The sequence below is a fragment of the Myotis nattereri genome (assembly GCF_964212035.1).
Source record: "Myotis nattereri genome assembly, chromosome: 8".
NCBI classification, from domain to species: Eukaryota; Metazoa; Chordata; class Mammalia; order Chiroptera; family Vespertilionidae; genus Myotis; species Myotis nattereri.
The window spans coordinates 63989513-64016394 of NC_138083.1; the positions used below are offsets into that span (position 1 = coordinate 63989513).

General features: G+C 47.3%; 1 protein-coding gene across 3 annotated transcripts; it reads right to left on the reverse strand.

The window, feature by feature from the left end:
- Positions 1 to 281: 281 nt before the first annotated feature.
- On the reverse strand, positions 282 to 14354 carry MPPE1 (metallophosphoesterase 1). 3 transcript variants are annotated; one of them, XM_081097632.1, is made up of 10 exons: positions 13518 to 14354; positions 9241 to 9624; positions 7640 to 7748; positions 5938 to 6041; positions 4986 to 5060; positions 3262 to 3370; positions 3053 to 3118; positions 2844 to 2966; positions 2126 to 2266; positions 282 to 1118 (listed from the first exon to the last, which is right to left on the reverse strand). In XM_081097632.1, the coding sequence occupies exons 2-10, from the start codon at positions 9507 to 9509 to the stop codon at positions 936 to 938; spliced, it is 1179 nt and encodes a 392-aa protein (XP_080953758.1). In that variant the 5' UTR covers positions 9510 to 9624; positions 13518 to 14354; the 3' UTR covers positions 282 to 935. The 3 variants fall into 3 exon arrangements, with proteins under 3 accessions (XP_080953758.1, XP_080953757.1, XP_080953756.1); XM_081097631.1 differs by having other exon boundaries at positions 13567 to 14353; XM_081097630.1 differs by lacking the exon at positions 13518 to 14354 and adding an exon at positions 13163 to 13281.
- Between the last annotated feature and the right edge of the window lie 12528 nt (positions 14355 to 26882).

Genomic DNA, 26882 nt, shown 5'->3' on the forward strand with positions numbered 1-26882 from the left:
AACAAACATCTTATCTCATGATCACCGAATTCCTGCTCCCCTCTGATCCTTAACTGTTCGGTAAAACTCTCGGTTGAGCTGAGACATCTAAAGCAGAACTTATTTTCCGTTTCCTTTGCACTTTCAAAGTAAAACATGAAAACTGAACAGAACCCACACACACACACACAAAAAAAATAAAGGCATATATTGTTGCATGCATTACTATTACTCAACAATCCTCCTGTAACTAAACTTCCTATTTAAAAGTTTGATTGAAAAAATACACACAAAAACAAATCTGGCTTAAAATTACCTAGATATTTATTTTTAAATACAAAAAAAAAAAAAAAAACTCCCTCATCCATTTTTCAAATTTATTTTCATCATTGACAGGCATTAAGTTCCAATTTAACAACTCAGTCTGCTAGAGAGAAAATTACCCTGATTTTAAAAAGTCTGTGTAGACAGTATATTCCTCCTCGTGTCATCTGTACTTTCATTTTCATTGTACAGCTTTGTACTATATAGGACTTTGAGAACAACGTCATAGGAGGACAGAAGCGAACCCCATGTTTGGTGTGTGCACACCTAAGCCCCTGTGTGCCGCAGGGCTGCTGACTCCCTCCTGGGGAAGGAAGGCCTGTCCAGTGCATGCAAGTGATGACGTTAATAAATAGCATTTACGTATTGTACAGATACAATCTTTGATTCCACATATATTTGAAAAAAAAATGAGAAAACAGACTTGTCGTAGAGTACATGTTCCATTTTCATAGCATGAGAACAGTACAATAAACTATTTATTCTGCAGTCATTTGCATCCATGATTTAGCATTTCTGTGATGTGCATCAAGACAGTCGTCTACTTGGGTCTCATCTCCCATGAGCACCGCCTGAAGTTCAGTTTCTTTGGCTTTGATGTCGATGACTAAATGCAAAAAGCCTCCTGCTCTTCACACTGTCTTAAACTTTCTGAGCAGCTTATAACCAAAAAGAACAGGTGAGGCTACAAGTCCAAGGTGAACCAACATGAGGACCACGAGGAGCCCCGCGGCTGCACAGTACGTCATCAGAACCGTGTCCTCCAAGGGAAGGTGGCACTTGGCCAGGGCATACTCTGTGGGCGTCATGCTGCCCTGGAAAGGAAATGAGAACGTTACACTGCAGTGAGCGCTCCATGCACAGCTCCCACACGAGTCTCTTACACACACGGCAGCTTCCCTGGCTGACTTAGGTGAGGCAGGGAGCAGCCCTCCCCGCCTGGGACTTACAGAGGCACATCTGCAGCCCACACAAGCGGTGGTGAGAAGGAAGTCTAGGGTTCCTCCACCACCCGAGAGATACTCAGAGAGGCACGGAGACAGAGCAGCGGTCATCGAGGAACGGGAGTGCGAGGCCGTTTCTCATGCCTCTTGATGCTAACGTGAGCGATCTGTCGCCTAGATATACATGTGTCAGAGGCATCTCAGTGGCTTGCTTTTTTTTTTTTTGTAGACATATTTGCTATGTGGGGTGACAGTGGGAATGTTTTCCTTTACGACTTTGAATTTGACAACATGAGGTTTTCCCCATCTTTTCATGAAGTACAAGTCCCTGGCATAAAAGCACGAGGCACTGGATGCGGCAACCCGAGGGCAAAAGGAGCTGCAACCTCAGGTGGTCACTGATGGAAACCACCTCAACACGGTAAGCGCCCAGGCAGTTTTGTCTCCCGGATGGAAAGTATAGTGTCAGTCACCGGTGACTGGGCGCTTACCGTGTTCATCGACGTGGGAGAGCTGCAGCGTTTTTCTGCCAGAGCACCTGGGCCCGTTTGGAAAATAAGACAAGGAAGCTGCACACAGCTAAGGAATTAAGGACCCTGTTCCCTTAAAAAAGTCAACACACAGAGTCTCATACTGAGGACACTGCCGTCCCTGAAGGGTCAACCACTCTGCAAGCGGCTCCTCCCGCCGCCCCTCGGGAATAATGGTAGGCAGGGGTCAGATGGGGGGCAGTGCATCCAGCTAAGTGTGCATGTGGGGTGGGGACGTTTCTGTATGGCTTTTGTATATTTTTACAGATTGCAGCAGTCGATAGTTGATGACTGTGTTGATTTAAATACTTATGAAAGCTTTGAGACGACAATAAATGTTCACGTTACCATGATGAAACTGGGGTTGTTTCTGTTCCTCCAACTGAAAGACGGCACGCTGAGCTCGGGGACCCCGGCCCCGTGGAGCACCTCGCAGCCGCTGTGCGTGTGGCCGCTCAGGATCAGGCGCGGCCGGAGCCACCACAGCAGCTGCGCACAGGGGACAGCGACAGGCGGTGAGCGCTGGCCCAGAGCCCCGCCGGGCCCCGCCCTGCTGGCCCCATTAAGTTAGATCTGAAATCCCCACTTCGTGGGACTGCTCTGATTTTCCCTTAAAATCCTTTGGTTTCTTCAGATTCTAGTCAAAGTAAGTTCAGGCTCCTAGAGAGAATCTGTTCTTCTCTCCGATGTCACTGTTTTTATAAATATTTAATACATTTATCTCATAAGTATGTTTATATGCTATTAGCAATAACATTATATAAATATACAGTTAAGAAAGAGCATTTTAAGCCCCTAAAAGTTTAACTCTTAAGTTCCATTTACATTTCCACATACATTTAAGTTGGTGGGAAATTTCTGAATACAGAATAGCTGAGACTGTCATTAACTGGATATTAGCAAACAGAAGTGGATTTACTGGGGGTGGGGTGGGAGGAACAAAACGATGGCATAAAAAATCTAAAATACCGCCAGAACCCTCCCTCCGTCCCTCCGTCCCTCCGTCCCTCCGTCAAAACTACAAGGGTCATCTGTCCTCCTGTGAGAGCCTGGCGAGCTGCCCAACCTTTTGTGAGGCCTCCCGAGAAAGCACGTCATATCGCTCCTTAAAGGGGATGCCCTTCTCCTCCGGGGGCGCGGCGTCCTCCCCAGAACAGTTGGCGTCGCTTTGCCGGTAAAGCGGGAAATGCTGCCCGGGGTTGAGAGAGGCGTCAGCGGCTTCGCGGGACCCTGCGTGGCCTGCCCAGCACCCGGAGCGGCTCCTCCCCACCTCACCTGCAGGAGGACGGGGGCCGAGGCCGGCAGCGGCGGCCCATTCCCACACTGGCCGGGGCGCTGCTCCTGCCGGTCAGAAATCACTCAGTGAGCTGGCAAGCCCAGGATCGGGTGCATGGCAGGAAGGGGAGCGGGAGCTGAGACCCGCTCGCCGTGCCCGCAGGACACCCAGCACTGAAGGCACCTGTGCCCCTCAGGTCCTCGCCTACCTCTCGGGAGCAGTTCAGCTTGTGAGAAATGTCCATGAGCTCAGCCTCTGCTTCAGAGCAAATGTTGCAGCCATCCCCTTCCAGGGCGACGCTGTTGACCATCACAAAGCTGAGGCAGAGGGAGCAAGCGGAGAGTCAGGGGCTTCCCGGGTACTGTCTTCCTGCGACATTATCCCCAGGAAATGGAGCGAGGCAGCCACAGGATGAAGGGACTCCCAGAGCAGCTTTAAATCTCAACTCGACTAGTCTGTGTGTTTAGGCGGGAGTCGATATTAAGAAAACAAAATGGCATTACGGGGAGTGGAGTCCAGGACGTGGTGAAAGCATCTGTAACCCGGAACTTAGGAGAAATGCCAGCGTGCAGGAGCTCTAGGACAGATACCACTAAGCTCAGCGTGTTCCCTGGGCAAGTTACTGAGCCTCCTGGCGCCTTACCTGCCAAACAGGGATATGAATAGTCCACCCACGCCATCGGCTTATTGTGAGAATTAAATGAAAGATCACAACAGAATAGGGCCTGCCGCTGGAAAGTGAATGTTAGGCGTTGTTATTTCCTAACGGGAACGATGGGCAATGTTCAGTGACGTCCGTGTACTCAGCAAACAGGCAGGGCTGGGGGGTGGGGCTGGGGTGCTGGGTAGAGTTGACTGGTATAGATAATCCCACACCAAGTCAACTACAGTTCTCTTTGGCAACCACTTTAGTTCTGTTCTCGATAAGCTCCCATTAAATTTGTTTTTATTTCCTACACACATAGCAACTGGGCATGAAGAAGGTACCTGTCGTAAAGCTTGCTTGAAATGTAAAGAATTTTAGAGATGAGGAGCTGACTGATCAAATGACCTGAAATATGATCGGGGTATTTAATGAAAACTTCTTGAACTCCAGGCTCAGGAAGAAAAAACTCTGTGTCGAGTCTCCATTCTGACTCAGGAAAGGAAGCTACTAGGCTCTGCCCTGCAGGCAAAGGGATGGAACCAGGGCGTCTGTGGAGAGCCCACTGGCCCCTGGTCCCTGGGGGCTGCACACAGATCAGATCATTTGATGGGCCCATGAGCTGCTCTGGCCAAAGCCAACAGAGTCCTGGATGCCACAGGAAGGATGTGGTCAAAACAAGGAAAACTTCCTCTCCCGCCTTTTCTCTTCCCACTAGTCCGCAGCTAGAATAATGTGCATGTACCAGCGGGGCCACTGAGCTCAAACACACAGAGACCAGGAAGGGTCAAGGGACTGCCCTGTGGTGGGGGAGCGGGTGCTGATGGTCAGACAAAGGGTTAGGAAGCTATGATCTAAAACTCAAGGCTGAGGGGAGTGGGGGATAGGCCCAGAGCTACAGAGCACAGCCAGCACACTGGCCGTCACATCCTAGGACACCGTAACTACAGGAACACCCTTTACAAAGGAAATAAGTAAATGCTGAACAAATAAAAAATACTTCTTTACAAAGTGGACTGGTGAAATTTCTATCATCCACAGATGGCGCTGACAGAAAGAATAAAATTCCCTCAGTGGCCAGGCGAAGTCATAGACTAACCAATTCACTGGATTGTCAGGGAAAACTAGGGTGGTGACTCCGATGGGGACCATCAACGAGGATATGAGACACCTTCATCAGAGACTGTAAACCAGGCCCAACAGACCATGGGTCTGACCCAGCATGGCAGTCACCTTTGAAAAATTAAGTTCCCAAGGACTAAAGGACATAAGAATTCACAAATACTCACTTAATTCCTTTCCATGAAAATAGCCTTTCAGGGTTGAAAACTTTCTCAAATCGTTTTATTCTGTATCTGTTCATCCTACATTCAATTGTAAAAAGAAACATTTTTCAGAACAAGCCATTTTAAGCTTTTTAGAATATGTTCATTGATTTTTAGAGAGAGAGAGAGAGAAACATCCACATGAGAGAAAAATATCAATCAGTTGCCTCCCATATGCGCCCTGACCAGGGATCAATCCCGAAACCTAGGTACAAGCCCTGACTGGGAATTGAACCTGCAACCTTTTGGTGTAGGGAACAACGCCCCAACCAACTGAACCACCCGGCAGGGGCAGAACAAGGCATTTTAAAATATCTTAAGAGTTATCATGAACACACACACAAAAAAACCTTTCAGGATCTGAGCCCCAGACAAGCATTGTTAGTTCAGAGCTCCAGTTGGCCCCAGGTTATCAAGGTGCAACTCTCAGCTCCACTACCGCACTTCTGAATAACCGTCAGGCCTATGGCAAGTGACTTAGTCCCAAGGGCCTCCGCTGCCTCACTGGTGCAATGGGTAAAATAATAGGACCGGGGTAAAGATTAAATGAGTTAATGTGTGGACATAAAGTGCTTAACACAGGCAGGCACATAATAAGCACTATATAAATATTAGCTATTCAAGTTTTTACCATCTTGTTTTCTGAGTCCCAAAGAAAATAATTGGCCACTAAAGGCAAGTTTCCAGTTAGAATCACCCAAAGGCACACACAAATCATTCATTTAAGAGTTCTGTTGAGGGTGTCCGATGCACCAAGGCAAAAACCCTGGCCCTCCTGGAGCTTATACTCCAGAGCTTACACTTTATACAGATTCCCTCCACACAGTCCAAATAAGGCTTTCACCTAAACTGTAGCAGATTCGAAACTACAGTCAGCAAGAGGGCTCCCGTAGCCATGCTGTAGTGAGCTACTTACTGGTAGTGGAAGCCAATGTCATGGTTGCCAACAACTACCTTCAGCTGCACGTGACCTGGGTGTCTGAACATTTTCTGAAACCTCTTCACATCATCCGCCCAGGCCTGCGGGATAAAATGGTCACTGTGGGGCCCAAAGAACCTTCTCTTCTCTGTGGCTCCCCCTTTTGATGGTGAGAAGTTAGTGCCCCTGTCCAAATCCGATGCCCATAAAGCTCATGTAGAACACAGAATGTCTAATTTTATGTCAAACTTCTTTTTCCAAAACTAACTTAATATTTTAATTATTTAATTTGATGCCAAAATTTAATTAAATGCTATACTCATCTTAAAAAATTAACTGGCAACCCTCTCCCCCCCCCCCCCCGAAATATTTGGTTTATTCAGCTATTTTTTTAATATCCCCTGAAGGTGACACAAGGACCCCAGCTTGGGAATCACATCAGATCTGGACATGTTCTAAGAACAAACTCTTGGGAAATGTTAAGTAAATTCATGCATCTCCACCAAGACAAGGACAAGCATTTAGCATTTCACTGTGGCCACAGCTGAGGAAGTGAGGCCTGATGACATTGGGGGGAAACAAAATCTAACTATTAAATCTTGAGAATTATGTTCATATAGTTTTCATTTTTATTAAGCTTAAAAATATCAAGTGGATAACTCTAGGGTCGATAATACCTAGTTGACTAGAAATCAACTTTATCCTAAACGTTTTAAGTATGGCCCAACCTAGGGAAATATGCTGTATAGAACCCTTCAGTGCATTTACAAAGACTCCACTCCAACAAATAATATTTAGAGTTAGAATAATATAAAATCAGAATAACATAAAATTAGAAAAACATAAAATGTTGCCCTTAATTTGGAAAAGCAACATGATATCCAATCTCATTTTATAACTAGTTGCTTCTTACAGATAGCATTTCCATTAGCTCATATTTAATTTTGAACTAGATGACAGCAGACATTGCAACCTATAAACACTGGGTTTCTATCACATCTGGACCAAGACCTTCTTTGCACAGCTTTTGGATTGTCCTGTGAAATACCAATGGATTTTAATATCTTCCAAAAACCATTAGTGACTAAACTTTTTTAACTAAGTAGAAGAGGAGCTCGTTTTAATTATTCCTAATTCCAGAAATGTAAAGAGCAAGGCAGTGACAGCTAAGGGGAGAACAGCCTCTCTTACCATCAGCTCAACACCCCACAGAGGCCTCAGGACCCCTGAAGGCAGAGGAGCCGAACACGAAGCCCTCAGGGCTCCTCCGGCACCTCTCCCTCAGAAGAAAGGAAATAAGAGGATGGTGGCAAGTAACTTACGTAGCACAGTTCTTAGGAGTTAGTGGTTAAATAAGAATGTAAAGCCAAATTACATTTCACTGTGTATTCTGTCATTTTGGTGACAGCTGAAATAGCATCCATTTATTTGCTAATTTCCCCCTTTTGAAAGAGGTTCGTGGGACTGTGCATTCCAACAATGTCTGGCTAATGGGCATATTTCCTACATAGACAAATATGAGATTAGTCAACCTAACTCGAGATATTAGACACAGACCCTAATAATCTTCAAGACAGAGTATACATTGTTAGTATTAAGCAAAACTTCCAACCCTCACCGACATTGCTCCATGCATTTGCTGGGCTGCCCGTACAGGACGCGAAAGCAGGATTAGGGTGCCAGGACTGAAGGGTCCTACCTGGGGGGAGCTCCACTTCCCTTCATCGAAGATGTCTCCCAAAATGAAGACGACTTCCGGCTGCAACAACCACAGAGCCGTCTGGAAGGCTCTCTCCATCTGCCATTCCCTAGAGGCCAATGGGAAAAGGCATCAGGCTGTTTCTCGGGGGGGAGCCCACATCTGTCTTACAGGCCATTTAAAAGGGGAACTAAATGGTCCCATTCTCCTTCCTCTCTGGCCCCATCCTCGCATTCGCATCCACTGCCTGGAGGACCAAAGAAAGAATCCCGATTAAAAGTGGGGAGCGAAGGCACCAAAGGGGGGGTCAGGCTGCCCCTCCCACACTTATCAAAGGCTGACGCCTCCGATGGTACCCACAGATCAGGCCCACACTGCACCCCGAAGCCTACACTCAGTCATGAGAGCCCTGGGGATCTGAGAGCTCAGTGCAGCTGCCAACGCTGCCCCGTGTAGACTGATTCTGCAGGACACCGAGCAGATGACAGCATCTGCCTTAACTTCCACTTCGCGAAGGGACCTCAACTTCTTGCCTTAGGAGTGGGGGAGACAATGAGAGAAGCACACTCGCCATTATCCTTTAGGTGAGCAAGTGAATGCAAAGAGCCTGGAGCTGGAACCTGAGGAGCAATGGCTTAGCATCCCAGCTCCACCCCCTGGCCAGCTGTGGAGCTCTGAGAATGGTGCCTACTCTCTCCGGGTCCTAGTTTCGTCGTCGGAACGTCATCCCATACACCAAGAGGTTGCGGGTTCGATTCCTGGTCAGGGCACATACCTAGGTTACAGGTTTGATCCCCAGTCAGGACAAGTACAGGAGGCAATCAATCAATGATTCTCTCTCTACATGAATGTCTCTCTCTCTCTCTCTCTCTCTCTCTCTCTCTCTCTCTCTCTCCTCCCTCCCCCCCCCCCCCCCCCCCCGCCACCACCCCCAGCCCCCTTCCTCTGTCTCTAAGCTGAATAAAAACAAATTGTCAGATGAGGATTTTAACAAAAGATGCTTAAGATGATAACTTTTATGTCATGTGTATTTCACCACCATTAAAATTTCTTAAAAGCCTCCTGTGGGAAAACAGACAGACGGCGCTGGGCAGGTCTAAGGTGGAGACAGGAGCTGATCCTCCCCCAGGGAGGCAGCCACAGCCGCTCTGCTCCTCCTGCTGCCAGAGTGGACCAAAGCCAAGCGAGCTCAAAACACATTCCAGTGCCTGTGAGGGTCCGCCCCGCGCAGGGGAAAGGGAAACGTACCTTCGCTGACCACAGCCATGTGCTGGGCGTTGCTGTGGGCGTTTTCTTCACACAGCCTGAGGCGTTTCTCAGGTGAGCCCAGTTACAAACAAGGAGGCAGAGACAGGCTCAGAGGCCCTAGTAACTTGTCCAAAGTCATGAGGCTCAGACCCAGACCTCCCTTCCAAACTCTGGGTCCTTGTATATAACAGATGCTCAGTAAATAGTAAGTTCAAGGAGAAGTCAACTGCCCCATGTTTTCCTTTGAGAGGAAAATAGTGAATAATCCTGAAGCTATTCAGCCTGGCCAGTGGGGAGAGCACTATACCTTTTGCCTACAGAATTTCAGAAAGATTCCTGATGTTAGCTCCTACCTCCGTAATTTGTCTAGCCAGTGGCCTCTTACTTCCCCAAGCAAGTGGGTATCGGCCAAAAACATGGCTTTCAGGACAGGTTCGAGAGTCTCTTGTTTCCCGCCATGGGCTGGAGTTTTCACCTCGGGCCAATTACACGGAAGGATCACTAAGTAATAGATTAAAAATTCACAAAACACAAGCACGGAACAGACAAAAGCTATGAGTTTCAACAGCAAGAAACTCCTTCTCTTCAACAGCCTTCCAAACCCAAATGGGAAAGCAGCCATGTCTCCAGCCCAGGAGCTGCCAGCAACCACGAGTCAGACGCATCAAGAAGTCACCACTAGGAAACTGTCGAATCCCGGGGAAGGTGCAGACGATGTCCAGGTCTTAGCCATGAACCTACAGGGAAAAGGGAAAGGATTGGGTTATGGTTCGGTATTAAGAATGAATGAGCCCTGGCCGGTTTGGCTCAGTGGATAGAGCATCGGCCTGCGAACTGAAGGGTCCTGGGTTCGATTCCGGTCAAGGACACATGCCCAGGTTGCAGGAGGCTGTCGATCAATGATTTTCTCTCACCATTGATGTTTCTATCTCTCTCCCTCTCCCTTCCTCTCTGAAGTCAATAAAAAGAAAATTATTTTAGTGAACTAAGGAGTCACAGAATTCAATCTACATTCCCAACTGAACAAATGGTCTTACAATGATATATGTCTGATTACTGATAACCAGGTAGGCCAGAATAACGCTATTAGAATTGCTGCCCACTCAGCTGATAAAACTTTACCACTACTTTGAAAATCATTAAACAAAAATCAATCAGATGGATGCTTTAGATAGCAGACATAGGGAAAGTCCACAGATACTACTGAAGTGTAATCTGACTGACTCCTAAAAGGAGTCACCCCTCCAGGACCTTAAACCAATAGGTCATAAGCCCTTTGTAATGGGTTGGTGTGAATTCATCATTTTTCTACACTCTTTTCCACACACAAAAGTGACCATTCACACACCGTGTGCTTCAGAGGCCCAAGCAATGCCTTTCCCTCGCTCTGGGCTCAGGGGACAGGGTCTGACAGAGCCACCATCTCTGAATACTGCATTCAGATAATACATACTTTCACCATATGGGCTTTTCGTCTGCATATCAGCCTTGAAACTCTGGGTGGCCTCTGTAATAAGACATGTATGTGCAGTGGTTCTCTAAGGGAAACTTTAAATGTTTATGGATTCATCTGAGTCATAGATGGACTTTGCATCCTATAAAGAAAGCATCTATTTTTGACACCTCTGACGAGAAAGGTTAATAAAAGGATGGCCTGAGATAGGCTAGCACAGGTGGCATTCTACTGAAGGTTGCTCAGCTAATGCTCAAGACAAGCATTTTCAAATGGACGGTGACCTGGAGGCTACAGAGCACTCCAGCTCTGCGAGCAGTGCCAGAGGTCTGGGCAGAAGTAAGAGGAGAAATCTTAAATGTTGTCACCACATCAAAAAAGCTAACTGCCGAAACCGGTTTGGCTCAGTGGATAGAGCGTCGGACTGCAGACTGAAAGGTCCCAGGTTCGATTCCGGTCAAGGGCATGTACCTGGGTTGCGGGCACATCCCCAGTGGGAGATGTGCAGGAGGCAGCTGATCGATGTTTCTCTCTCATCAATGTTTCTAACTTTCTATCTCTCTCCCTTCCTCTCTGTGAAAAATCAATAAAATATATTAGAAAAAAAAAAGCTAACTATGTGAGATGATGGCTGTGTTAATTAACCTGATTGTGGTAATCATTTCACAATCTCAAATCATCACATTGTATATTTTAAATATATACAATTTTATTTGTCAATTGTCCCTCAATGTAGCTGGGTAAAAAATAAAAATTAAAAATAAACTAAAAATGGGCCAAAGACCTTAACAGCCACCTTTCCAAATAAGTATATGAAAAGATGTTCCACATTATATGTCATCGGGGAAATGTAAATTAAAATAAGTTGTCACTACATACCTATTAGAATGGCCCAAATCCAGAAGACTGGCAACATCAACTCATTCATTGTTAGTGGAAATGCAAAATGGGACAGCCACTTTGGAACACAATTTGGCAGTTTCTTATAAAACTAAACAAACACTTACCCTATGACCCAGCAATTGTGCTGCTTGATATTTACCCAAATGAGTTTAAAGCTTCTATCCACACAAAAACCTGTACACAGATATGTACAGCAGGTTTATTCATAATTGCCAAAACTTGGAAGCAACCAAGATGTCCTTTAGCAGGTGAATGGATAAACAAACTGTTACATCCAGACAATAAACTATTATTCAGTGCTAAAAAAAAAAAAAAAAAAAGCTATCAAGCCATGAAAGAAGCATGGAAGGCCCTTAAATATACATTACTAAGGAAAAGAAGCTAATGCGAAAAGCCTGCATACTGTATGATTCCTCCTATATGACATTCTGGAAAAAGCAAGTCTATGAAGACAGTAAAAAGATCAATGATTGCCAGGGATTGGGGACAGGGTTAGGGGATTGGGAGGGAAGGGAGGGGGGATGAACAGGTAGAACACAAAGTATTTTTAGAGTGATAGTATAACAGTGGACATACATTGTTATAATAGTCATTATACATTGTTAAAACCCATAGAATGTAGCCCAGTCGGTGTAGCTCACATGGATGTTTATCTCTCCCTTCCTCTCTCCAAACATGTCCTCAGGTGAGGATTATTTAAAAAATATATTTTATTGATTTTTTACAGAGAGGAAGGGAGAGAGATAGAAAGTTAGAAACATCGATGAAGAGAGAGAAACATCAATCATCTGCCTCTTGCACACCCCCTACTGGGGATGTGCCGCAACCAAGGTACATGCCCTTGACCGGAATCAAACCTGGGACCCTTCAGTCTGCAGGCCGAGGATTTTTTTTTTTAAGTAGAAAATGCACCACTTCTTAGAAGGTACATGACTGCTGCTCGGTGGCACACAGACAATGAGCCTAACCAACAATGAAAGTTTTTTTAAAAAAGCTGAGAAGCACGTAGCTAAAGAAAAATTACTGATGTTGTGCTATTGTTCAAGAATGGGTCTTTTAAAATACTACGTGTATTTTTTTTTACAGGATGGGGCAAAAGTAGGTTTACAGTTGTTCATATGAAAAATAATCCTATAAATAAGAATATAAGAATAAACTGTTTTCCATTCTCAGGACTGTAAACCTAATTCCCCCCCACCCTGTAATTGTAAGACACGTGTGCAGCATTGTTCTGTACTGCCCAACACATAAGAATAGTAGCTGCAATCCTTACTAGAGAGCAAAATATTTTATCTATTGACTGATTTTTAACTTCAAAATTGTTGAATATTTAAATTCCTTCCCTCACCCACTCCAAAGCATTAAAAAAATGCTCACATTCTGGCCGGTGTGGCTCAGTTGGTTGAGCTTCCTCCAGTGCACAAAGCAGTTGCTGATTGCAGTCTGTGCACATGCCTGGGATAAGGGCTCAATCCCCGATAGGGGGCGGGCAGGAGGCAGCCATCCGCGTTTCTCTCCCTCTTCCTCTCTCTAAAAAATCAATAAAAACATATTTTTTAAATGTTTACTATGCACTGACCTGTAATTTTTTCGTATTTGCTGGTTATCTTAAATATATTATTACCACAATGTCGTCAAGGGCTATTTGTGGTTAAAATTTCTATCTTAAATGGTATTTTAAAACATGTTTTTTCTATCTATATCATAAACTAGGAAGTGAGAAACCCCTACGATTTAATAACACGGGCCTTACTTAAGTAATAGTGATTTCCCAGCAAATAACTAATACTGTGGGTGTGCTTTTTTTTTCTAATAGATTAACTTGCAATCTTAAAAGGGCAGGGAGGTTCCAGTTTGCAGAAACAAGAAATAGCCATTAGCCTAGAAGCATAAATATTATCCCACGGTTACGAGGATACCTGTAAAATCCCACTTGCACTGGCGCTCAGCACGACACAATGCAGACCGGAAAGCCCAGCACCCCAGGCGAGCCGGACCCCAACATCTCCCCTGTCCTCTGAAACCCCCCGACGCTTCCTGTTCCGCAGCATGGCCGGGCGTGTCACGGGCGCCCCGGAACCCCGCCCCTGCGACCTCAAAAGGCGGAAAAACCCGCCCCGGCCCGCCCGCCCGGCACCCACGTTCTGGAACTGGGGCTCCGGACCCCGCTAGCTTTGCAGACAGAGCGGGCTGGCCTGCGACCCCGGGAAGGGAAGCACAGTCCGGGCTCCTTTGGCAACCCCAACGATAGATCCAAAGAAAAACAACACACACACACGCGGCTGCTCCTTCCTCAACGACCGGTCCCCGCTGCCATCCTTACATGTCTTCTAGGCTGTCCTGAGTCCTGCCGCTCCTCCGAACCCCTGGGAAGTCGCTGCACACGGGTGCAGGCCTGGGACAAGAGCACCCCCCGGAAAAGCGTAGGGAGCGCACGGAGGAGAAGTCACTTGGGCACGGAAAGGCCGCGAGGGCAAGATTGCCTCCGGCCAGGCCGGGAAACGGTGGGCTCGGGGCTGCCCACGCGCTGGGCCCCCCGGATCTAGCCAGGCAGCCGCGGAGGCTGGAGTGATCCTTTCTTTAATGCACGACCTCGGCTCGGACCGGAGAGGCGGCTCCCGCGGGCGGTGCGCTCCGCCCTCCGCGTCTAGCCGGGCCGCGCTCCTTGCAGAGCCCCAGCGGGCCGGCTCCGCGGGCTAAGAACCGCCGCGGCCCAGGGCACCTGGCGGACTGTGTGCGGGTCCCCGGGAGCAGCCCTCCCGGCCGGCGAGTTTCTCTGGCCTCATTGTGGCGTTGTCCCTGGGATCGCTGGCTCCCGCCAGACCGGATCGCGGGAAGCGGGTGGCTCTGGCCTCATTGTGGCGTTGTCCCTGGGATCGCTGGCTCCCGCCAGACCGGATCGCGGGAAGCGGGTGGCTCTGGCCTCATTGTGGCGTTGTCCCTGGGATCGCTGGCTCCCGCCAGACCGGATCGCGGGAAGCGGGTGGCTCTGGCCTCATTGTGGCGTTGTCCCTGGGATCGCTGGCTCCAGCCAGACCGGATCGCGGGAAGCGGGTGGCTCTGGCCTCATTGTGGCGTTGTCCCTCTGGTTGCTAGCTCCCTCTGCCTTCCGCCCGCTACACCGCGCTCCCGGAGGTCCGACGCTGCGTCTTTCATCTTCGACTCCAGGGCCTGGCAAAGTGCCTTCAAGAAAAGTGTGATGAATAAATGAGACGGTCACAGGACTATTCTGGGGTTTCTTTCTGTTTTCCTTTAACTCATGTTACTAATGTTGTAACAGTATAGCATAGCCCCATCTACTTTTCAAAGTTCTTTCACATTCATTATCTCAAATAATCCTCAAAATAAGCCTTACTGTAAGTCAGCAGGAATCATTGTGTTACAAGAAGTAAACTGCAGATCAGAGCAGTAATTCAGAGTCTTCCAACCAACCAGGGCTGGCATGTTTTTGCACATCTATGAGTATAGTTAATGTACTGAGACGCAATGTGAGAAAATCATATAGAAAGCAACCAGCAAAACGCCTGATATATGGTGAGTAAACAGTAAAAGGTAATTACTTTATTAATTAAGAATATCGTGCCCTAACCGGTTTGGCTCAGTGGATAAAGCGTCAGCCTGCGGACTGAAGGGTCCCAGGTTCGATTCCGGTCAAGGGCATGTACCTTGGTTGTGGGCACATCCCCAGTAGGGGATGTGCAGGAGGCAGCTGATCGATGTTTCTCTCTCTCATAGATGTTTCTAACTTTCTATCTCTCTCCCTTCCTCTCTGTAAAAAAATCAATAAAATATATTTTAAAAAAAAGAATATCATAATACTTTCAAATATGTCCAGATGAACAATGTTAGCATCACCAAAAGTGGGACAACCAGACTCTATGTGCACATTGATATGCAATAGGAAGTATGCAGCCTCACTTCTAATGTATCCCCATGAACTAAAAAAGAAAAGGAAAGAGAAAGGTAAGCCCAGTTAAGCCTATAATTAACTTCAAGCTTACGGAAATGTAGTAACCAAATGAACATATTATTGTACCCCACCAGGAAGTAATCAGCCGATCCAGAATGTGGGAAATTCTACAGACCAAATGGCCCAATTTCTTTATTCAATAAATAACATCAGAAGCAAAGGAAGGAGGGTGGGAGGAGATCTGTGATAAAGCAGGCTTGAGATACAGACACATTAGCCAAATGCAGTTTGTGGGCCTTGTCTGGGTTATAATTAAGATAAACTAGTTTTTTTTTGTTGTTTTGTGTGTGTGTGTGTGTGTGTGTGTGTGTGTGTGTGTGTTTTAAATAAAGAAAAACATTTTTTAAAAGCCTGGGACACTTGGACATGGAATGGATGCTAGATGAACTAAAGAATGGCAGTTTTGCTATAATAATGCTCTTGTAGTCCTGGATTTTTTGTTTGTTTTTTTAAATATTAGAGAAACATACTAAAGTGTTTACAGGAAAATTATATAATTTCTAAAATTTGTTTTAATACTCCAGGGGAAAAAATAGGAAAAAAAACAATATTAGCAAAATGTTGTTAATATATGTGGGCTTGTTTGTTTGTTAAGCCTTGAAGGAGAAAGGAATTTTCCAGCTATAGGGAAAGAATGTGGAGCAGGAAGAACATTCCAGACCAAACTAGAAGCTTGCGATATGCCTGGAGACAATGGTACACGTGGGCATGTGGGAAGGGACTGGAAATGAGGTGAGGCCCAAGCAAGAGACACCTTCAAGTTTATTCTAAGGGCATGGATTTTATTCATAAAGCAATGGGATGCCCCTGAGAAATATTAATTAGCCAGTGGCCGGATTAGCTCTGTTGACTGCAGAGTGGATACGCACAGGTGAGGACTGGAGCCCAGTTAAAAGACATTGCAACAAGGCAGAGTGCGTGGCCCCTGGACCAGGGCAGTGGGTGGGGTTGGGGAATCCAAAGAACTTGTTGAGGCTGTGGGGTGAGTGAAAATTGGTACCACCGCTTTGAAGGGAGATCGGCCCCTATCTACTGAAACCAAAAAAGGGAACAGTCTATGACTCAGAAATGTCACTTACGGTTACTCACCCTAAGAAGAGTATTTGTTCAGTGTTGTTTGTTTAAAAGAATCGAACCAACATGGTCATCGGCAGAGAACTCCATAGAGACTATGACATTAAGAGGAATGAGCAGCACCTCTGTATAACAAAATAGTTCTGTCTCCAACACCTTCTATTGTCACCGGCGGTGTTGGCAGCAAAATTGGACCTCAGTTCTTGAGTTCAGCAAAGAAAGAATTCAGAGCTCAGAAATCAAATGGTAAGGGAAAGTTTACTTAAAGTTATAGATGTAGTACAAGTGAACCAGCTGGGGGGTGTAGGCTCAGGAAACAAGTTACAGAGGCAAAAGAAGGACCCTCGGAGCTTAGGAGAGAGAAAGGCAAAGGTACCTCCCCTGGGCGGGGAGGGGGGAAGTGAGGAGGGGGAAGGAAGAGGCGTGAACGTGCTCCCTGGAGGGACAGCACACCAAAATGTTGTCCCCATCCTAATCTCTGGACTTGTGAATACGTCACCTTAAATGGCAGAAGGGACTTGGTGCATGTGCTGAAGGTCCAGGACCTTGAGGCGAGATTATTCTGGATTATCCCAGTGGGTCCAATTTAATCACTTGGGTTCTTACAAGCTGAGAAACTTTCCCAGCTCTTTCAGAGTCAGAGGGAGCACAGAGCAAATGGAGTCCACCCATGGGCAGGGTCTGGCTAGGGCCCACGAGTGGGAATGGAGAAAGCCAGGCTGAGAAGGCCAGCCATCCAGACCCCCACACAGGAAGGGTGCTCTCAGGGGAGGGGTGGGGACAGAGGAGTGCAGATGTGGCGCAAAGGGCTGGGGTGAGGGGGCAGCAGGAATCCAGCTGAGAGTATAGAGTTCAGGGGCTCAGTATTTCTGCAGGCTAACTAGTGGTCAGATAAATAGTTGGTATTGTTAACAAGTCATCAGGGCCAGGTTGTGAACCTCCAAGCCAGGTCCTTGATTGGCCCTGTGTGTCTCTTTAGGGAGCGGAGGGCTAACAGCATGGCTAATAACAGGGTTTCCTGAGCCCAGCACCAAGACCCTAGGTCACCGAGTTACTTGCCAGTTGTGTTTCCTCAGTGCATAGCATAGTCTTGCCATGATTTTGAAGCCTGGGAAGTTTGCCAATAGGAGACTATACATAGAACTATTTAACTCATGGTGTTTGCTCTGGATGCATAGCAGAGTCTCAAATCATTTTTTTTTAATTAAGGGGAGGGGGGAAAAAGGGAAAGGAGAGGGAGGGAAGGAGGGAGGGAGGGAGGGAGGGAGGGAGGGAGGGAGGGAGGGAGGGAGGGAAGGAGAAGAAGAAGGAGGAGGAGGAGGAGGAGAGAGGGAGGGAGGGAGAGAGAAAGAGGGGAAGAGAAGAAGGAAGGAGAAAGTGGGAGGAAGGAAAGAAGATGGTTTGGTGGAAACACTTGAATACACCTCTATGATTGCTCTGAAGAAATTAGCTGTTTTCCAGCTATACCTATTATCTCAGCCCCTCCTTAGGACATCCTTTGGGGTTCAGAACAGGCAATGGCTGGGATAACTGCATATTTTGAGTTACACTTATTTTTATCTCCAGGATAAATTATACTTTGCTTTTATCTGAAACATAATCCCAAAGACAGAGTGTCGCCCTAACCGGTTTGGCTCAGTGGATAGAGCACCGGCCTGCGGACTGAAGGGCCCCAGGTTCGATTCCGGTCAAGGGCATGTACCTTGGTTGTGGGCACATCCCCAGTAGGAGGTGTGCAGGAGGCAGCTGATCGAAGTTTCTCTCTCATCGATGTTTCTAACTCTCTATCCCTCTCCCTTCCTCTCTGTAAAAAAATCAATAAAATATATTTTAAAATAAATAAATAAATAAAAATAGAAGACAGAGTGTCTCAAGGTATGTAATTGTCACTCAAATACTGAAGGTGATGAGGCAGTGAATTAACGACTCGGGCCAATTACTTCGTGAAGGAATAGGCCTATCACTGTCCCCAGCAGATGGCGCAAGCTGCCCTCTGCTGTGAGGAGACCTCACCTTGTGACCCAGTTAGTATCAAAAGGTTTCCTCTTCATGTGGTGACTGGAAACGTCCATCCTGGCCAGGTCAGGAGCGAACTTAGAAAAGAAATTGTTCAGTTGGGTTCCAGGAGACGCTAAGTAGGAAAGACAAAATCTGCAGGCTTTTTAATTTATTACCCCTGTTAAACTGTTTAAAAATGTACATTGACCTCAACAATAATATTATTTCATTCACGTTATGTGGGGCTTTGAAAAAATTAAGAATTCTTCCAAGACAGAGTTTTAGGTTAAGTCCTAAAGGACAACAAAGTACCAAGAATTCGAATATCTGAAAACACTTTAATTACCTGATAGGATAATTGGTGAAGGGCTCATAATGGACAAAGCTTTCCTATAACAAAGTTAAACCAATTCTGGCCCTAGCTGGTTTGGCTCAGTGGATAGAGTGTTGGCGCACAGACTGAAGGCTCCTGAGTTCGATTCTGGTTAAGGGCACATACCTGGGTGGCAGGCTGGATCCCCCGTCCAGTCGGATCACGTGCGGGAGGCAAGCAATCAATGTGTCTCTCTCACATCCGTGTTTCTCTCTCTGTGTCTCTCCCCCTCCCTTCCACTCTCTCTAAGAATCAACAGAAAAATATCCTCGTGTGAGAATTAACAACAACAAAGATAAACCAATTCTGAAAGAAACCACTGAGAAGGGGACATTGATTAGAGATTATTGAGCTGTTTCTGCTGATCTCAAATAAATATAGTTACTTACAGGTTAATATAGTGCTCCTACTCATATCTTGAGCTCTAGGCCAGCGGTCGCCAACCTTTCAACCTCATGGATCACCAGTGGTCCACAGACCACCGGTTGGCGACGGCTGCTCCAAAGGTTTCCTTAAAACAGTGGTCGCCAACCTTTCGACCTCACGGGCCACCAGTGGTCCACAGACCACCATTTAGCGACCGCTGCTGTGTGGGGCGACCAGGCCAGCAGGGGGGTGGCAATTGGGGGTGACCAGGCCAGCAGGTGAGACAGTGAGGGGCGACCAGGCCAGCAAGGGGGGGGGTGGCAGTTGGGGGCAACCAGACCGGCAGGCAGTGGCAGTTAGAGGTGATCAGGCCAGCGGGGGGGGGGGGGCAGTAAGGGGCGACCAGACCGGTGGGCGGGCAGTGAGGGGTGACCAGGCTGGCGGGGTGGGGGGCAGTTGCGGGCAACCAGGCCAGAGGGGGGAGGGGGGGTAGTTAGGGGCAATCAGGCCAGCAGGCAGTGGTGGTTAAGGGTGATCACGCTGGCAGGGGGGCAGTTAGTGGCAATCAGGCAGGCAGGTGAGCACTTAGGAGCCAGCAGTCCTAGAGTGTGAGAGGGATGTCCCCTGAGGGATCCCGGATTGGAGAGTGTGCAGACTGGGCTTAGGGGACCCTCCCCCCCTGCATGAATTTTGTGCATCGGGCCTCTAGTATTGTTATAATTGTTCTATATTATTATTTAATGTTGTTAATTTCTTACTGTGCCCAATTTATAAATCAAACTTTATCATGGGTATGTAGATATAGGAAAAAACATAGCACAGTATACATAGGGTTTGGTACTATACATGGCTTCAGGCATCCACTGGGGTCTTGGAGCATGTCCCCCAGGGATAAGGGGTAAGGGATACTGTAGACTTCTCCCTTCAAAACATGGGGCCTGATTCCACCCGCCCACCCTCCGTAGACATTGGCTGCCAACAGCAAGAGCAAAGCAGATGGAAGCCTGAGGCTTCTGACTCCGCTGGCCAAGGCCCTACAGCTTTCCCTCACTCCCCCTCTGGGATCAACCAGGCAGCGGCCCACAAGGCAAGGAAAGGAGGCCTCCTGCCAAGAGCTGAGTGCGTGAAAGAGCCTGAGCAGAACAGCCCAGCTAACTCACTCCCAAAGAACTGGTGGCTCACAGAAACCCGGACGTAAGAACGTTTTTAAGCCTCCAAACTTGGGGCTAATTGGTTATACAGAAATAAATGTAATACGATGAGACACTACCACACACACAGCAGAATAGCCAAAATTTAAAATTTTGACATGTCAAGAACTGTTTACAACGTGGGCAATGGAAACAGTCATTCCCCGGCCGGTGGGTGTGTAATTGGCGCAACCATTCTGCAAAACCATACGGTCCAATCTAGTAAAGTTGAATATCTACATACCCTGTATTGCAAGCATTCCCCTTCCAAGAGACACAGAAACGCATACACACATGCATCAGAACTCGTGTGCAAGAATAGTCACAGCAAATCTAAATATTTACTAACAGTAGCTGGGTAAGTGGATGGTGGCATGGCCACACAGGGGAGGGCTCAACAGCAGTGAGAATTCACGAACTATAGCGACATGTAATACTACAGCAGTCTCACTAATGTGATGAATGAAAGAAGCCAGGCACAAAAGAATTAACCCTGAATAATTCTACAGTCAGGATCCAATAAAAAGAGCAAAACCACACCAGTTTTTCCAATAGAGAGACTGTCACATAAGGAATTGTTAACTAGGTATAAAGATTTTAACTAGATGACGACAAGCCAAAAAGAGGTCTGGGGAGGTAGCGACCACCCGTTGGGTGGGGAGCAAAGTGATAATGTTAGAATTCCTGAAATTTAGAAGCTTAGAGGTGGGTAAGGTCTCTTCTTGGAATGCTACCCTCCTTCCTGGGCCCAGCTCTCTGGTGTTGGGACAGGCAGCTTGGGATGTGCTGAGTCTGGCTCCCCAAGTCCTAAAAAGTTACAGACTCACTCAACTGCAGCTACGGAAAGGCATTGCCACTGGTTGGGGAGTCGGGGGTGGGGGTAGGGATGGGGATGGGGAAGAAAAGGGAGCCAACAGGAAGCTGGCAGGAAGAAGCAAGTCCCTTCCTTCTCCTTCAAAAGGCAGATTCTCTCTAGATTCTCCTGGCTGAGTTTAGGGGAGCAGATGGCACAGACACGGGGCTGGGGGGCTCACTCCTGCCCTCACCCTGAAGCAGAGACTAGAGCAGTGATAGCGAACCTTTTGAGCTCGGCGTGTCAGCATTTTGAAAAACCCTAACTTAACTCTGGTGCCGTGTCACATTTAGAAATTTTTTGATCTTTGCAACCATAGTAAAACAAAGACTTACATTTTTTGATATTTATTTTATATATTTAAATGCCATTTAACAAAGAAAAATCAACCAAAAAAATGAGTTCGCGTATCACCTCTGACACGCATGTTAGAGGTTCGCCATCACTGGACTAGACAGTGGGTGTGAGCTGAGAGGCTATAGCTTGATGGTTGGCACAAAGTGTAAGTACTATGTAACGTTCAAAAGCAAAGTAAATGAATACATGGGGTTACCATTCGGATAGTAGTGACCTGAGCGGGAGGGGCCCAGGGGAGCTTCCGGTGTGCGTGACACTGTGTGTGTTAACCTGGCTAATGGTTGTACGGCCGCTTGGACATAGCCTGCGGTCAACACCCAGCCTTCAGGTTACAGAAGGCAACAAAGATTCCTGGAGCTTTGATTCAGTGTAACGCAGCGAGCGCTTGCTGAAACCTTATCTAAACTCGCAAACAGGCCTCTTCTTGGACCATTTCCCGGATTCCTTTTCCGCCGTTGGTCTCATTCTTTCTCTGAAGACACATGGTCACCTGACTTCACAGTTAACACTGAGCTGTTTGGAATCTTCCCGTGGCGTGCAGGACATCGCACGTGCTCGTGCTAGTTTTGTCTTCCCAACTAGATGATACACCTGAGGACCCAAAACCCAATTTTATTATTTTATACCCCACAAATGACATAGCTAAGGGTGATCTGGGAGTCCATAGAGATCTGTTACCTGATGATCAGCTTCAAAATGAACTGTAAAACTCATGCATTAAAATAGATCCTTATTTGACACCAGATGACAGAGGCATCTATGAAACAGATCATTTGGTGGAATTTCTTGTTTAACAAAGGGAAGTTCAAAAGATGACCCAAGTGAAAGTGTACACTCTTCAAGGGGAAAAAACAATCCTCATATTAAAAATTCTGTCTTTTTACACCCCCCCCTCCCCCCCCAGAAAAATCTGTTTTCTCCTTTATCTTTCAAATGAAATGCCTCCGCTGATCTTCAGACTCAGGAACAAACACCAGGCTGGGCAGGGCGTGGGCCCTGCTTTGCACTGGCGACCTTTGCCCCACTTCAGACCGCGCCCGGAGAGGTCAGCAAAGGAGGCCACGGGCCGTCCGTATCCAGCCCACTCAGCCTCCAGGCTCACACCTGAGCAGGCAGGCATCGCCTGTTATAAAAAGCAGCACTTTATATAACTCTCCACTCGTCAGCGGGGCTGTTTTTATTAGTCCTCACCCTCTCGAGGATATTTTTTCCATTGATTTTTAGAGAGAGTAAAAGGGAGGAAGGGCGGGGGAAAGAGAAACTCCATGTGACTCTCACATCACTTGGTTGCCTCCTGCAGGCGCCCCGATCAGGGTAGGGATCAAACCTGCAACCCAGGACGTGCTCTAGACCAGAATGGAACCTGAGACCCCTGGGAGGAGTAGGAGCTGGGGAGGGGAGGCTCTAACCACTGAGCAACAGGGGCCAGGTGTCAGCCAGGCTATTTTTAAATCTCCCCTCCTGAAGAACCCCAAATAAAAGGACCAGGCGTGGGCCATAGCCCTGCTCTTGTCTGCCCCTTGCTATTCTGTGGCAATGTGGCAGGGAGAGGACCGTCCCCATACACCCCAGGCTGAGGGTGAGGGGGTGCGGGTACCACCCCAGATCTCGGGGAGAGGATGTCCCCAAACTTCCTTGAGAGAAGACCGCCTGGAGGGGGCAGCTGCCACCAGGCCCAGCTCTCTTCCTCCCAGACCTGGCCCATGCTGCCTGCCTAGCAGGCTCTCCCGGGGAAAGGCTGTCCCTCTTCCCTCTGGGGCCCCTTGCTGTCCCCTTTCCCAGGACTGACAATGGCCTGGCGCCCTCCTTCGGGCCAAACTGCCTAGAGGCTTACTCCTTAGTGGCCAAGGGCCCAGAAGCCTGCCCCCAATCTGCTACCCATGGGGGTGGGGGCGGGTTGGTGTCAGCTGCTGGCTTGGACTGTGGTGGCCCTGGGCCCTTCGCGTCTGCAGCTGTCTTGGACAGCTCACCCCTGGGACACGCTCTGTGGTTCTCAGGAAGAACCTTGCAGCTGTTCCCTCCCTCCACCCCCCTCCCAAGTCCCCCTCTTCCCCCCCACCCCACCCCCCAAACACATACTCCACCACCACCACCAAGCCAAGATCTCACAGATGTCGGAAAGTCTTTTTGGTTTAAAACCACTGGCTAAGAAACAACTAACCATGTTTTTTCTTTAGGAAGGAGAACTGGGTGACTGGAAAATGGGGTGGGAGGAAGGCGTTTCGTGCATACCCTTTTTGACCTTTTGGATTTCATGCCATGCAAGATTATTCACATGATTGTGGGTGAAAAGGAGCCACATGCTAAACCTGACGCGCTCAAGGGAGGCCTGCATGTCGGCCCTTACAAACTCGGAGACCGAAAGTGACCACATGGGATGGTCTGAACATTAAAATTCCTAAGTAAAAGCTGGTCGTGGTGGGTAGTCACATTGCAAGCCGGTAGCTTCCTTGACAAAGGTCAGTCTTTGCCTTAAGTGAGCCTGTCTGTGGTCTTTTTGCATCTGAGATAACATGCCTTTGAAACGTCAGAGGAATCCCCTTTTCTCCAGACCCTTCAGGGCACAACCCCCTGCACCAGAGCAGGAGCCCACACAAACCCTCATGGTTATCTTGTTCCCACGTACCATCTCTGTGTGCTGTAAATGTTAATTATTAACTATCCTGCACCCGCTAATTAAAAGAAGTGTCCTTCCATTTTACTTTTTATCCAGGCCCCGAGATTTCCCCGGTTTGCTTCCTCCCACCCACTTCATTACCAGGCATGGGGTTCGTGTAGTGCTCATTACGTCTTCTCCTTTGAGTCTAATTTATAAAATAAGCTGCAAAACTGCCATTCGCAGGAGCATTTTTTCAGTTCCTGGAGATTTTTGCTTCCTGGCAATTATCAACAGTTTGGCCCAAATAAACTCACAAAAATTCACTACAGGTTTGGACATTTCTTACAATCAAGAAAGCAGAGCCCTAGCCAATTTGGCTCAGTGGACAGAGCGTCAGTCAGCCTGTGGACTGAAGGGTCCCGGGTTCGATTCTGGTCAAAGGGCACATGCCTGGGTTGTGGGCTCGGTCCCCAGTAGAGGGGCATGCAAGAGGCAGCTGATCAATGATTCTCTGTCATCATTGATGTTTCTATCTCTCTCTCCCTCTCCCTTCCTCTCTGAAATCAATAAAAATATATTTTTAAAAAGAAAGAAAAAAAGCAGAAAGATACACTTGATACATCCTGCGCCCTTTACCATAGTTCCCAAGCTTCTTCTTTCCATACCCCGGCAAGGTCTCAAAAATATTTTGTTTTGATAACCTACATAGATTTGTCAACCATTTATATGGCCAAGTAAGAAGGAAAAAAAAAAAACCCTGCCATCTCCCATTACAATTATTTTATTACAGAAATAATATTTTTAAAATATATTTTTATTGATTTCAGAGAGGAAGGGAGAGGGAGAGAGATAGAAACATCAATGATGAGAATCATTGATCGGCTGCCTCCTGCACGCACCCCACTGGGGATCGAGCCCACAATCCGGGCATGTACCCTTGACATGAATCGAACCTGGGACCCTTCAGTCCACAGGTCGATGCTCTATCCACTGAGCCAAACCGGTTAGGGCCAGAAATAACATTTTAACACCAAAATGAAGAAAGGACATGACATCGATGAAGACATTTTTAACATGAAATACAGGCAGTTGAATGAAAATCTCACGGAGTTGTCCATATTGCCCTCCGGGGGTGTAAATGCCAGTGTAGCCCCTGAAAGGAGGATGAACTGATTACTCCGAGGCAGTCTCACAATGAAAGGGAAGGCTAAGGGAGGACCTGATTGTTAGCAGCCAGGCAGCCTCGATTCGGGCCTTGTTAGCCTTTATTGGAATTTTTATCTTTAGAGACAATCAGTAGGTGAGTAATCTTGGGAGGACACACGTGTTTACATTGTCCTCTAGGCAAGGGCATCTAGGGATTAAGCATGAGGATTCCAGTAAACACCCGGGGGCTGCATATGCACAGGCTTGTTTGGAAAGGTCAAGGAATAATTAGGGGCACCGCCTTCGAGTCTCCCCTAAGTCGGAATTCCAATAAACAGGGCAGGCGGCCATTCCCTTTTCTCGGAATGTCCTCCTGACAACCGACCGACCAAGTCTCGTGTGCTCCCCAGCAGTGGACAGACTAGACCCCAGCTGGGAATCATGGCCCGGAGAACAGGCTGTCCGTCTTGCTCCTGGTCACATCTGCTTTGGACTGTGAGCCGAGGCTGCTGCATTCAAACCAGCCCAAGTCCATCACCACGCTGCCCGTCACGGTCAGGACAGCTCCCTCCCTCTGCTTCCTCCTGAAGAGCCCTGACCCTCCTGGCCCCTTTCGTGAGCAAGGCAGCAGCCTCGTTCTCTTTGAAGCGTCCGTGCCCCTCGGTTAATGTGCCTGCAAATGATAAATCAATATTATTTTAGCCTCCAAAGTTGTCACGGGGCCAGTCATGAGCCCAAAGACCTCATCTGAGCCCTTCTCTTCCCCGGGGAAGAGCTATGAGAGGACCGACGCCCTACTTCAGCAAGGAGAAGCATCCTCCGTTCGGACTGCTGTGCTTTCATAGGAGGAAACTAAGTATTATTTTGCTGTTTCTATCTTCCATAAAAGAACAATCATCTTGCTTGGCCAGCGTGGCTCAGTGGTTGAGCCTCGACCTATGAACCGGGAAGTCACAGTTTGATTCCCGGTCCAGGCACGTGTCAGGGCTGAGGGCCTGATTCCCAGTGTGGGGTGTGCAGGAGGCAGCCAGTCAATGGTTCTCTCTCATCATTGATGTTTCTATCTCTCTCTCCCTCTCCCTTCCTCTCTCTGAAACCAATTAAAAGATCTTTAAAAAAAAAAAAAAAAAAAGAATAATCATCTTTTCCAAAGAGCATATAGGGGAAAAACTTCCAAATATAAAAACACCTCCAATTCTCAGACCACAAGTATTTTCTCTGTGTGTTATTCATCTCATGGAGAGACTTTCAAACTCCCAGAGCATAAAACTTACTGAAAAGCTACCCAATATATTTAATTACTAAATGAAAGGAACATTATTCTATAGACTTGGAAATTTTTTTAAGTCCAGTATTTTCACCTTCCTTTTGATTTGTATATTCTTTTTAAAATATATATATATATTTATTGATTTTTTTTACAGAGAGGAAGGGAAAGGGTTAGAAAATTAGAAACACCGATGAGAGAGAAACATCCATCAGCTGCCTCCTGCACACCTCCTACTGGGGATGTGCCCGCAACCAAGGTACATGCCCTTGACCGGAATTGAACCTGGGACCTTTCAGTCCGCAGGCCAATGCTCTATCCACTGAGCCAAACCAGTTAGGGCGATTTCTATATTCTTTTATATGACTTCTTGGAATTTAGAGTATCAGTGCCATAATTGGCCAAACACTTAAGTCATAATTTATTCATTCAACAAATGTTTTTAA

What these genes read in the sequence shown, in the direction of transcription:
- MPPE1 (XM_081097632.1), bottom strand. Translation starts at nt 9,509, where the DNA reads ATGGCTGCTTTCCCATTTGGGTTTGGAAGGCTGTTGAAGAGAAGGAGT. An exon ending in GGAAGTGGAGCTCCCCCCAG is followed by an intron (nt 6,042 to 7,639) that starts GTAGGACCCTTC and finishes TTTATCCCGCAG; the next exon opens with GCCTGGGCGGATGATGTGAA. An exon ending in TTTTCATGGAAAGGAATTAA is followed by an intron (nt 3,371 to 4,985) that starts GTGAGTATTTGT and finishes CCTCTGCCTCAG; the next exon opens with CTTTGTGATGGTCAACAGCG.